Source organism: Musca domestica, unplaced genomic scaffold (genome assembly GCF_030504385.1).
Source record: "Musca domestica strain aabys unplaced genomic scaffold, Musca_domestica.polishedcontigs.V.1.1 32, whole genome shotgun sequence".
Lineage (NCBI taxonomy): Eukaryota > Metazoa > Arthropoda > Insecta > Diptera > Muscidae > Musca > Musca domestica.
This window is the reverse complement of record NW_026712311.1, coordinates 41,510-55,146: the sequence shown is the minus strand read 5'-3', so window position 1 is coordinate 55,146 and position 13,637 is coordinate 41,510. Positions and strand designations below refer to the sequence as shown.

At 29.9% G+C, this 13,637-nt stretch overlaps 1 protein-coding gene across 1 annotated transcript in view; it reads left to right on the top strand.

The window, feature by feature from the left end:
• The window catches only part of Mda6 (neuronal acetylcholine receptor subunit alpha-7-like), a gene marked incomplete at its 3' end in the record, with an annotated part of 535,364 nt that overhangs the window by 483,606 nt on the left and 38,121 nt on the right, over nucleotides 1–13,637 (top strand). Inside the window, 2 exon segments of the mRNA NM_001308989.1 lie at nucleotides 266–341; nucleotides 5,723–5,917. Coding sequence (NP_001295918.1) covers nucleotides 266–341; nucleotides 5,723–5,917 — 271 coding nt within the window.

Genomic DNA, 13,637 nt, shown 5'->3' with positions numbered 1-13,637 from the left:
AACCATAACTTTTCATTTTGGAATATTCATCTCAAATATATATTGCAATGATGTAAAAAAAAACATATTTTCTATAAATCATTAATCCAAAAAAAATAAAATTTCTTTCTTCAACCAAAAACGAAAAAAAATGTTCCTGTGGAAAATATGTTTTTGCTGTGTGTTCGTCTATCACAATTTTTCGATATGTCGCAAAAACAAAAACCGCATATTGAAAAATCCCAAACAAAAAAAATCAATACAATATTGTTATAACAACACACAGTTGGATTTGGTTTTGAATTCCGAAGATGGAGGGGATCTATCCGATTTTATAACAAACGGCGAATGGTATTTAATCGGTTAGTAATAATTTTTGTTCCTATTTTCAAAAAAAAACAGCAACAATTAGTTTGTTTGTTTGTTTCAACAATACGTTTATGTTACACTCTTCAATGTTATCTGTTTTATGTTTTTTTCAAAATATCTCTGTCTATCTGTCCCAAAACTGTCTGTCTAACTAACTGTGTCTATGTCCATTTTTTGGTTTGTCTTTTTTTGTTTCAAATTTATGGTTTTAGTTTTTTTGGCGATTATAATCCAATTATAATTTTGAATATTTTTATAAAAAAAAATTATTATTGATTTTAAAATATTTATGTATATATGATTAAAAATTTTTTAATTATTATAATTTATGTAAATTAAAAAAAATTATTTATATATTTTATATAAAAATTTATTTATGTTGAAATTTTTGCATGGCGTTTATTTAAATATATCTAAGTGCCTTAAATGTTGTTCACAAAAAAAAAAAAAAAAAATTCAAGCGTTTTGAATTTTCATACAATTTTGAATTTTTATAAAATTTTTAATTTTTATTCGAATCAAGCAATTTATTTGGTAAAATTTGGAAATTTATTCTTATAACTATTATCGAGATTTTTTGAGTCATAATCGGCAACGATATGGTTTGAACTGTTTATTATTATTATATATTGAACAGAAAATGCAATTATTCGGAGTCGGCTGCACAGCATGAGTCCAAGCAGAATTTTTTCTACCATGGATGTATTTACTGTTAAATAAATTATAATGGCATGAATTTTTGTATTTTTTTTTTTATTATTTAAATTATTTTTAATATCTTACAGCAAGTGGTCCATTGCATGAGTCTTCCAAAAATGGAATGATATGGGATAGAACATAAATTTTGTCAGTCCGTTTGCAACTCTACCAGAAATTCATCGAAGACCTCATATTATCATCACCGATCACTCCTGGACCTGGTTATTACTTGCCAAAATTTCTTATAAATAAATAGAGATAATTTAGCCTTACTTTATTTTTTTTTTTTAAATTTTGTATTTGACTCGGAAGAAGAATAAAATAGCTCAGCTCATGTTAATACAATAGGAATTCGTGTAACGCCATCTATAAGTCAACAATTTTACCTATCTAACAAGGCAATATCAAGCAAAAATAATTATCAGAAGTCAGTTTTACAAAGCCAATACTTAAAAAAAGGCATGTCCTACTTAAAAAAATATATAAAAAGTATGGCATAACACTAATAAATAAATATTAAAATTGACATGTAGATGGCGTTGCTCAAGGGACAAGGGCTTTTATTAATTTTTCGAATTCTGCAAAACTTAAAAAAATATATTAACGATATTTTTTAAAGTTTTGTAGAATTCGAAAATAAATTTACGAGAAAAAATTAATAAAAGCTTTTGATTTAGTCTTATTAATCGAGGCCTAGTTGTTGCTTCCCTAAATGCTATTTAGAGGACCATATAAGATTGGAACAGTGGAAAGTCTCTACGAAAACTCTTCGAACTCTTGGTTGAAGTAACATTTGAAAATAATTCCGAAAAAAACAGCTAAGTTCGGCCGGGTCGAACTTATAACACCGTCCACCATTTTAAAAGAATTTGAAAATTAAAAACAAAAAAAAATTAAAAAGTATCAGTCGGTTTTGCCTACAGTTGTATACCCTTCAGTCAATGTAGGATTATAAAAAAAAATATTTTGACTTCTGCTATAATTACTCAAATAGTTTACCCTCGATGACGTAGGTTCCGAAAGAATGGATCAAAATTGTCCATTTTGTATCGGATCTAAATATATTTGATATAAATATTGCGATGTGGCAGGTTTGGTCTGTTTTAGTTACTTCCTTTACTTTACATGAGATGTGCGATATTTTTAGGAAAGATTTTATAATTTTCTAAAAATTTAGTGGGATTTAATTTATACTTCGTCGAATAAAGATAAAAATATTAGTACGAGCAGAATTGCAAGAAATTTACACATTTATATCCAATTTTATGCGAAATCATAAATTCCATATTCATCTCAGGTTTCAAAATCTTGAACCCTATGTAGGGAAGGAACCAGAAGATATGATCTGATCTCTACCATCTTTATAACAGATCTTGAGTTAATGGCAATATTGTGGTATGCCAAGTTTGAAGGGAATCGGATATTAATTTCGCGTTTTATAAGCTTCATGGATATTCAAAATGTTGAATCTTTGTGGGGGAGGTATCAGAAGAAGTGGACCCATATATCCCATTTTCACAGTAGATCTTGTGTTAATAGAAATAATGGGATGTGTGAAATATTGTATGGAGGGTAAATTAGTTTCGTCATTCCATTTGTAACTCATCGAAATAATAATTTTAGACCTAACAAAGTATATATATTCTTGATCAGCGTAAAATTCCAAGACGATATAGCCCTTTCCGTCTGTCCGTCTGTTGTAATCACGCTAGAGTCAAAACGAATAAAGATAGGAAGCTAAAGTTTTACACAAATCAGTCATTTGTCAGCAGTCAGATCAAGTTCGAAGATGGGCTATATAGGTCCACGATATCGTATAGCCCCCATATAACGGTACCCCCCGATATTCGGTATTTAGATGATTTTAGCCACATTTTCCAACAGAATTGTCTGAAAATTCACACAAGGAGTTCCTTGTGAGTACTTTATCCCCTGAAGAGAATTACCTATAGATGTCCCCCTATAACGGTACCTGACGATATTCGGTATTTTGATGATTTTTGCTACATTTTTCCACGAATTTGTCTAAAAGTTGGTATTTGTGACTAAACATTGTATGTATAGGTCCACGTTCTGGTTTAGCCCCCCCTATAACGGTACCTGACAATATTCGGTATTTTGATGACTTTAGTCTGATTTTTCAAGGGAATTGTCTGAAATTCTACACAAAGAGTTCTTTGTGTGTACTTTACCCCCTGAAATAGAATTGTCTATAGGTCCACAATATCGTATACACGCCCCCCCCCCCCCCCCCCTTTTATCGGCACTTTCCGATATTGGGTACATTTAAGATTTTAACAGATTTTTAATGGATTTTATTTTCTGAAAAATGCCTAATTCGTCCCAAATGGTGAAGGGTATTCAAATTCCGGCCCGGCCGAACTTTACTTGCTTTTTTACTTACTTTTACTTTTGTTATTCGAAATTTCGACCAATTGTGGGGTAGGTACTAGAAGAAATGGTGAGATTTCTACCATCTTTATATCTGATCTTGTGTTGATAGTTATCAGATACAGCTCAGAAATGAGTGTTTAAAATTTTGTCAAGATCAGTTCAGATTTTGATATAGGTCCCATATATATTTATGTCCAATTTGAGGTTAATTGTGTACCAAATGGTTAATATCAGCTCAACTTGAGTGAATTTTGGCACATCCGATGGAATTCAGTCCAGAAGCAAGTATATCAAATTTAATGAAAATCGATTTAGATTTAGCTATAGCTCCCATATATATGTTTCTTCCGATTTGGTGTTTAAGTCCCTCACATACGTAATATGCACTCCACAGCAATGATATTTGATACCGGGCATCAGATACTGCTCGAAAATAACTCTGCCAAATTTTATCGAGATCGGAGAAGATTTGAATAAAGATCCCATATATATCTTTATCCTGAAAGTCCTGAAATTTGGTACATCCGACCGAATTCAGTCTAGAATCAAATTTGGTGAAAATCGGTTCAGATATAGCTTTAGCTCCCATATATATATTACATTCGATTTGGTGTTTTAGTCCCTCACGTGCGTAATTTGCACTCCACAACAATGATATTTGGTACCAGATATCAGGTACTGCTCGAAAACACATCTGTCAAATTTTATAGAGATCGTAGAAGATTTGTATATAGCTCCCATATATATCTTTATCCGATTTGTGGTTTATTGTACACCAAATGGCCAATATCAGTCCAAATGACCTAAATTATGGCAATTCCGACGGAATTCAGTCCAGAAATAAGTATATCAAATTTAGTGAAAATCGGTTTAGGTTTAGCTATGGCTCCCATACATATGTTTCATCCGAAAATATCTCTGCCAAATTTTATCGAGATCGGAGAAGATTTGGATATAGCTCCCATATATAACTTTATCCGATTTCAGGTTTACTATGCACCAAATGGCTAATATCAGTCCAGAAGTCTTGAATTTTGGTACATCCGACCGAATTCAGTCTAGAAGCAAGTACATCAAATTTAGTGAAAATCGGTTCAGATATAGCTTACAGCTCTCATATATATGTTTCTTCCGATTTGTTGTTTCAGGTCCCTCACGTGCTTAATATACACTTCACAACAATGATATTTTATACCAGGTATACCAGGTTTATTGAGATAGGTTCAGATTTTTATATAGGTTCGATCTTCCGATTTTGCGGTTATTGCTCACCATATATTTAATATCAGCCGAAATTGAATAGATTTTCTTTTATATTCAATCGAATTTTACCATTTGGTGAAACTCGGTCTGATCTGCTTCACATAAATTCCCAATAAAAACTTTTTTTGTTACGGGAGCCCTACTAAATATGCATAATGGTGTAGGGTATCATGAAGACGATCCCCACAGACTTTTGACCTTTCTTTACTGGTTGTATTCATATTTTTTTATTTAATATTTAAAATTGATACTGAATCTTTGAAAATTGGCTTTATAAAGCAACGCAAGGCTTAAGTAATATCCTTGAATTTTGACAGGACTATTTTTTTTTTTTTTTTTTTTTTTGAATAATTGATGAAGTTGGTGTCCAATTTATTTCCAGGCCATGGTGATGAAATAATCCTTTAAAAAATATATATGCATGAAATTCTTCTGGCTACAATGGACCAATTGTTGTGGTTCGAGTTGGTTACTTTACTCTTGAAATATAAATTTTTTAAGGTTGTAATATATGCACCACCTAGTTGCATATGTATGATATAATGTATTTGTGTATATGTGTGTGTTTGCCTGCTTGCATGTGAATATTTTTTAGGTTTTCCACCACTCCACTCGATTTTCATTTTGCCGATAAATATTTAAACAATTTGGCCGTTGTTAACGATCAATTAAATGGAATCTGCATGGCAATGATGAAATGTGAAGAGGATATATTTTTTCAATTTTATTTTTCATTTTTAATTTTTTATGCATGTGTTTGTAAATGTATTTGGATATGTTAAAGTGTGTACACTTCAATGTCTGGGACTTCACTATATAATGCCATATTTATGTGTATGAGTGTGTGCGTGTAAAAGAAAAAATTTTGTCCAATGAAAATCATGTTTAACATAATTTTACTAATTAATTTCATTGAAATATAAAACTCCACTCCACTCGTTTGCCGGACGCTCTTGGATGCTGAAATATGATGATGGATCACTTTGGAAAATATGGAATTCCTGTTGCCGCCACACAGCCATGCCGGGCAAAAAGAATACCATCGTCTATGCCTGCTGTCCGGAACCGTATGTGGATGTAACGTTCACAATACAAATACGACGACGGACATTATATTATTTTTTTAATTTAATTGTGCCGTGTGTGCTGATATCCTCAATGGCTTTATTAGGATTTACATTACCACCCGATTCGGGTGAAAAACTAACCTTAGGTATGTATGGAACCAATAGAAATTTTTTTTTTTTTTTTTATTTTTACAATATTTTTTTTCAAAATTTATTTAAAATGGGACACAACATTATTTCAAAAATATTATTTCAAAAACAAAACGCAATATTTTTTTTTAGTTTTTAAGAATTTCTCTATTACAGCCACCAAAAAAATATAACAAATATCAAAAGAAAAAAACCACAAAATTGAGTTTTTAGGTAAAAAAAAAAAAAAACGAAAAAAATACATCTCAAATATCGTCGAAAGGAAAAATTAAAAAAAAAAAAAAAAAAACAAAATCTACAAAACTATATAAGCCAGCTATTTGTGTTTTTTTAGGATATCCCGGTAGCGAAATGAGGCAATGCTGGATTGTGTAAAAATTTATAAAAAAAAGATATTAAAAATAGTTTAAAAAAATTCTTCGTTAATAAAAAACTTAATAAAAAAGTGTTTTATGAAAATGTCACGAGTTTGCATGATTTATGCTTCAACAACTATTTTTTTACAAAAATTAAAAAATAAAAATTTTAAATATTAAAAAATTAAAAAAATAATAAAAGTCAAGTTCATAGCAACAGAATTTCTTTCTAATTTGCGATTTCCCACAAAATTACACGTTTTAAAAAAAATAAATGTTTGCAGCCTAAAAGTATGCAATTATTACCTTTGATTTGTGTTAGATTCGTTTTAAGGTTTCAAAAATAGTAAAGAGCCCCTAAAAATATGCTATTAAAAGGCTATATAAACGTCAAAATAATCACTCTACATATGACTTTAGCATGTTTTGTAACCTAGACTTTCGTGGATAATTGATCTGCTGTAGTCAGTTCCATGTGATGGAGCTGCCATCTACGGTTGCCTAGAAATAACGTCATCTTCTATTTTTATAGTGTTTGCAGACTTTGCTATTTTAGTGTTGTTCTTTATCTCTAGGTGGCCGTATATTCTTAAAAGGTTGTACTCCGATATTGGTGCCGAGATTGTTATTAGATGTCAGATGGTCTCGGATAAATTTCATCAGTAGAGGATTCTAATGGCGAATTTCTAAACTGGGAATCATAGATGGCATCCCCTAATACTATTAGCCTAGAAATTGGTGGTGAGGACATTTAAAACACCAACTAATACCGGAGGGGCCCAATAAAAAAAATCTGGATATATATTGCACTTAATACTCATTACGTTCTAAGAATTTCTGGTGGAAAACACGATCAGGATCTTCAAAGAAGCCGGAATCGGTCGAAGCTGCTATGTGGGGCTTATGTTAAAACGTGGACCGATGTAGATCATTTTTCGTAGTGGGAATATTCATCCATTTAGAGTCCGCAATGGGAACAAATCCTCAGCCTATGGTAAAACATTTCCCTACAAAATCCACGAAAAAAGATCAAAGTCAAGGTGGACAGTTTCCCATAAAATCTGAAAAACAGAGCATAGGATAGGCATAAAACACCTAAAAAAAAGGATTGCAAATTTTCTTTAAAAAAACGTCAAAAAAGCAGAATTAAGGATAGACAATTCACCTTAAATGATCCTGAGCCTTGAGTAGAAAATAATTTCCTCAAAAAAGTGTTGAGTCCAAAGTACAACATTTCTTAAAAAATCTACGGCTGATAAGCAGAACCTAAGGTGGAAGAAAATTTAGGGTAGAAAATTTCTTGATAAGCAGAGCTCAAGGTGGAGGATTCCTTTAAAAAAATTGAGTCTGAGGTAGAAAATTTCTTTGAAATTCCTCGCCTGATAAGCAGAGCCTAAGGTGGAAGATTCCTTTAAAAAAACTTTAATCCAAAGTACAACATTTCTTTAAAAATTAACGCCTGATAAGCAGAACCTTAGGTGAAAGATTCCTTTAAAAAATCTTGAGTCTAGGCTAGAAAAGTTCTTTAAAAATCCACACCTGATAAGCAGAGTCTAAGGTGGAAGATACCTTTAAAAATCTTGAGTCTAGGGTAGAGATTTCCTTTAGAAATCCACACCTAATAAGCAGGGTCTAAGGTGAAAGATACCTTTAAAAAGTCTTGAGTTTAGGGTCGAAAATTTCTTTAAAAATCCACGCCTGATAAGCAGAGCCAAAGGTGGAAGATTCCATTACAAAATCTTGAGTCTAGGGTAGAAAATTTCTTTAAAAATCAACGCCTGACAAGCAGATCTTAAAGTGGAAGATTCATTTAAAACAATCTTGAGTCTAGGCTAGAAAAGTTCTTTAAAAATCCACGCCTGATAAGCAGAGCCAAAGGTGGAAGATTCCATTATAAAATCTTGAGTCTAGGGTAGAAAATTTCTTTAAAAATCAACGCCTGACAAGCAGATCTTAAAGTGGAAGATTCATTTAAAACAATCTTGAGTCTAGGCTAGAAAAGTTCTTTAAAAATCCACGCCTGATAAGCAGAGCCAAAGGTGGAAGATTCCATTACAAAATCTTGAGTCTAGGGTAGAAAATTTCTTTAAAAATCAACGCCTGACAAGCAGATCTTAAAGTGGAAGATTCATTTAAAACAATCTTGAGTCTAGGCTAGAAAAGTTCTTTAAAAATCCACGCCTGATAAGCAGAGCCAAAGGTGGAAGATTCCATTATAAATCTTGAGTCTAGGGTAGAAAATTTCTTTAAAAATCAACGCCTGACAAGCAGATCTTAAAGTGGAAGATTCATTTAAAACAATCTTGAGTCTAGGCTAGAAAAGTTCTTTAAAAATCCACGCCTGATAAGCAGAGCCAAAGGTGGAAGATTCCATTACAAAATCTTGAGTCTAGGGTAGAAAATTTCTTTAAAAATCAACGCCTGACAAGCAGATCTTAAAGTGGAAGATTAATTTAAAACAATCTTGAGTCTAGGCTAGAAAAGTTCTTTAAAAATCTGATGAGCAGAGCTCAAAGTGGAAGAAACCTTTAAAAATCTTGAGTCTAGGGTAGAAAATTTCTTTAAAAATTCACGCCTGATAAGCAGAGTCTAAGGTGGAAGATACCTTTAAAAAATCTTAAGTCTAGGCTAGAAAAGTTCTTTAAAAATCCACGCCTCAATGTAATAGCCTAGTGTGGAAAATAATTTTATAATATCCTGACCCAAGGGTAGTAAAGATCCTTCAACATCCACACCTTAAAAAATTAGAACAATGTGAGGAAAATTTCTTTAAAAAATCCACGCCTAAAAAGGTAAACCTAAGGTGGACAATTTCCATAAAATTCCTGAGGCTAGCATAGGAAATGTATTTTAAAATAGGCTGCGGAAAAAATTTTTAAAAAATCATGGGCGTGGGGTTGAAAATGTCCTCAAACATCCACACCTAAAAATCGGAACCTAGTGGGGAAAATCTCTTTCAAAAATCTTGAGCCAACGATAAAATTTTAAAAAATCTATGCCTAAAAAGCAGGACACAAAGTGGCAAATTTTCGCAATAATTCTGATGCTAGGATAGAAAATGTCTTTAAAAAATCCTTAGCCTTGAGAAGAAAAATAACTTAATAATTTACTCATAAAAAACGGAGGCTAGTGTAGAAAATGTCGTAAAAAGATGTGGAAGGTAGTTGTTTAAAAACAATCCAGCCAAAAAAAAACAGAGCCTAGAGTGGAAAATATCTTTAAAAAATCCTTGTCCTAAGTACAAACTATCCTTCAATATTTACACCTAAAAAATCAGAACAGAATTAGAATTTTTACCTCAAAAATTTAAGGTTTAAAAAAAAAATTGAGCAAAAACAATGATTTCAAAAGCTGAACGTAGTGTGAAAATTTTCCCTTACAAAATGAACCCATAAATAGCAGAGCCTGGGGTCAAACATTTCCTTAACAAATATACGCTTAAAAAGCAATTACAGAAATATCTTAATTGAAGTTTTAAAAATATATCCTGAAAATACCGTAGGAATTTTTTTTAAATTATTCTGAGCATAGTGTAGAAAATTTCCTCATCAAATCCACACCGAAAACAAACGAAACCTTCATAATATCAAAAATCGAATTTTTCTGCCTAAAAGTTTATCTTTGAGAACCTTATCCCTCCTCCTTTGAAAAAATATTCTTTAAAAATCCACGTCTGATGGTCTTTTGGTCCTTGAAAAAATATTCTTTAAAAATCCACGTTTGATGGTCTTTTGGTCCTTGAAAAAATATTCTTTAAAAATCCACGTTTGATGGTCTTTTGGTCCGTTGAAAAGAAAATATTCTTTAAAAAATCTAAGTTTGATAGTCTTTTGGTCCTTTGAAAAAATATTCTTTAAAACATCCCCGTTTATTGATCTGATGGTCCTTGAAAAAATATTCTTTAAAAAACACACTTCGATGGTCTTTTGGTCCTTAAAAAAAATATTCTTTAAAAAATCCACTTTTGATGGTCTTTTGGTTCTTTAAAAAAAATATTCTTTAAAAAATCTACGTTTGATGGTCTTTCGGTCCTCGAACAAAATTTATTCATTAAGAAATCCACGTGTTATGGTCTTTCGGTTCTTGAAAAAATATTCTTTAAAAAATTCACGTTTATTGGTCCTTGAAAAAATATTCTTTAAAAAATTCACGTTTATTGGTCCTTGAAAAAATATTCTTTAAAAAATTCACGTTTATTGGTCCTTGAAAAAATATTCTTTAAAAAATTCACGTTTATTGGTCCTTGAAAAAATATTCTTTAAAAAATTCACGTTTATTGGTCCTTGAAAAAATATTCTTTAAAAAATTCACGTTTATTGGTCCTTGAAAAAATATTCTTTAAAAAAATCACGTTTGATGATCTTTTGAAAAAATATTCTTTAAAAAATCCACGTTTATTGGTCCTTGAAAAAAATATTCTTTAAAAAATCCACGTTTATTGGTCCTTGAAAAAAATATTCTTTAAAAAATCCACGTTTATTGGTCCTTGAAAAAATATTCTTTAAAAAATCCACGTTTATTGGTCCTTGAAAAAAATGTTCTTTAAAAAATCCACGTTTATTGGTCCTTGGAAAAAATATTTTTTAAAAAATCCACGTTTATTGGTCCTTGGAAAAAATATTCTTTAAAAAACTCCACGTTTGATGATCTTTTGAAAAAATATTCTTTAAAAAATCCACGTTTATTGGTCCTTGGAAAAAAAATATTCTTTAAAAAATCCACGTTTATTGGTCCTTGGAAAAAAATATTCCTTAAAAAATCCACGTTTATTGGTCCTTGGAAAAAATATTCTTTACAAAATACACGTTTATTGGTCCTTTGAAAAAATATTCTTTAAAAAATCCACGTTTATTGGTCCTTGAAAAATTATTCTTTAAAAAATCCACTTTTAATTGGAAAAACTAATCCACATTTATTGGTCCTTGAAAAAATATTCTATAACAAATCCAAGTTTCTTGGTCCTTGAGAAAATATTCTTTAAAAAATCCACGTCTGATGGTTCTTAGAAAGAATATTTTTTTTAAAAAATCCACGTCTGATGGTTCTTAGAAAGAATATTTTTTTTAAAAAATCCACGTTTATTGATCCTTGAAAATTTATTCTTCAAAAAAATCCACGTTTATTGGTCCACGTTTATTTCACCAGCTTCTAGATTCTTATTTTTAAAAATATATTGCATACTTTTAGGATGTTGGGCAATATTGCCTACTTTAATACTAAAATTTGCTTTAAATAAAAGTAGATCTTTCTTAAGAAATCTGTTGCCTAATACCATCCAAAACTTGACTTTTTAATATTAAATAATTAAATAACTCAAATATGTATGTTTATAAACTGTAGGTATATAAATACGAAAAAAAAAAAAAAACATGCTTCAATGATGAAAACCAGCCTGGTGCAGCAGAACAAATTCTAAATTGAATTAAATAAAATCATAAAAAAAATTATTTTATATTAAAATAAAATTTAATAATAAAAAACAAATCTTTAAAAAGGTTTCTTAAACAAAAATAAAATAAAATATTTTTATATATTTTGCAAATATTTAATATATATTTAATTTCAAAATGATTTCCAATTAACTTTGGGTTACATTTTATTTTTAACTTTTTTATAAACAATGAATATGTTTTTTTATATTTTTTCCGAATTATTTCAGGCGTTACTATTCTACTGTCACTAACAGTATTTCTAAATCTTGTTGCTGAATCAATGCCGACAACGTCGGATGCTGTTCCTCTTATAGGTACACAGAATTAAAAAAAAACATCAAATTCTATTTAGAGACTAGCAAAAAAAAAATAATAAAAAAAAAAACAAAAAAATGCGTATGGTTTTTTGTTATAAATTTTTAGTTGCTTTGATTTAGAATTTATTTTTTCCAACCAAAAACAAATGACACAAAAAACCAGATTTAGTGAAAAATTATAAAAAAAATATTTCAAGAAATTTTGAAATTTTTGTTTAAATTTTAAATCTTTCTAATAGCTTTTCCGAAATTAAAATTAAAATTTGTTTGAATTTTCAAAATAAAATTTTATTTTATTAAGTTATGATAATTTTTCGAATATTTATTTTTTTTTTTTTTCAAAACCAAAATTATAATTTGTTTGAATTTTCAAAATAAAATTCAATTTTATTAAATTACAAAAAATTTTCAAATATTGATTTTTTTTTTTTTTTTCTTGTTTTTCAAATTTTCAAAATAAAATTTCAAAATTCAATATTAAAATCAAAATACAATCCTTTAAAAAATTTTCAAAAAAAAAAAAATAATTTCAAAATTTCTTGAAATATTTTCCCTTTAGCTTTATTTTAAGTTTTATAGTTTTCTCTTTTTTAGAGCCTTTTTTATTTGAGCTATGCCAAATTTATTGATTTGTAGTGTCCATGAAAGGAAGAAATGAAAATAAAAATGTCAACATTTCGGAGGAATCTGTCATCTGACATATAGAATGTTTTGAAACCAACCAACCACCAGACACACACTCACACAACTTCATCTTCCGCAACTCCAAAACACACACACACATACCCAAAAAAATACCAATTATTTCGTTTAGATTGTTCTCCTCTCTCTCTTGCTCTCTCTCCCACTTTCATAGAGGAATGAAAAGAAGTTACCTTTGAATGATGGCCTGGTTAGTGAAAAAAAATAGTTATCCTTGTATAAGAATGTGTTTTAGAACAACTATCCCAAAAAAAATTCTGAAAAAAATAAAGTTCATTATTTTATGAAAGAAAAACAAACAATTCTGGGAAAAACAAAATATGGAATAAATTATTTGAAAGTTGCAAAACATTGTCAAGCTAGGGGAGAACATCAAATACATTCGAAGGAGAATTTTCTTGCAGACACGGGAGATGAACTTATAAAACAAACACAGTAAGAAAAGGCCAAATGTTGGCCAGGGCCGACTATATGATACCCTACACCACTATGCGTATTTAGTAGAGAGTTTATATTGAGAATTTATGTGAAGTAGATCCTACCAACTATGAACCTTATTTGAATGCCTATCATGGCTTCAGAGTAGTCACAATTTGAGAACTATATCCTACTCTGAAACCATTTTCAATAAATTTGAGGGAGGTTTTTGGACCTCTAGTCCAAATACCATTGTCATATAATGCATGATATGACTTCGATGAGGATAATATTACAAGATATTTATTGGAGCAATAGATATACCGACAGATGTATACCCTCAGACAATATACGATTATTTAAAAATATTTTGTCCATTTCGTATCGGACCTAAATAAATTTGATATACATATTGCGACGTTCAAAATTTGGACTATATTGGTCACTTCCTTCACTTTATGCGAGATATGTGATAATTTTTAGAAAATGTGC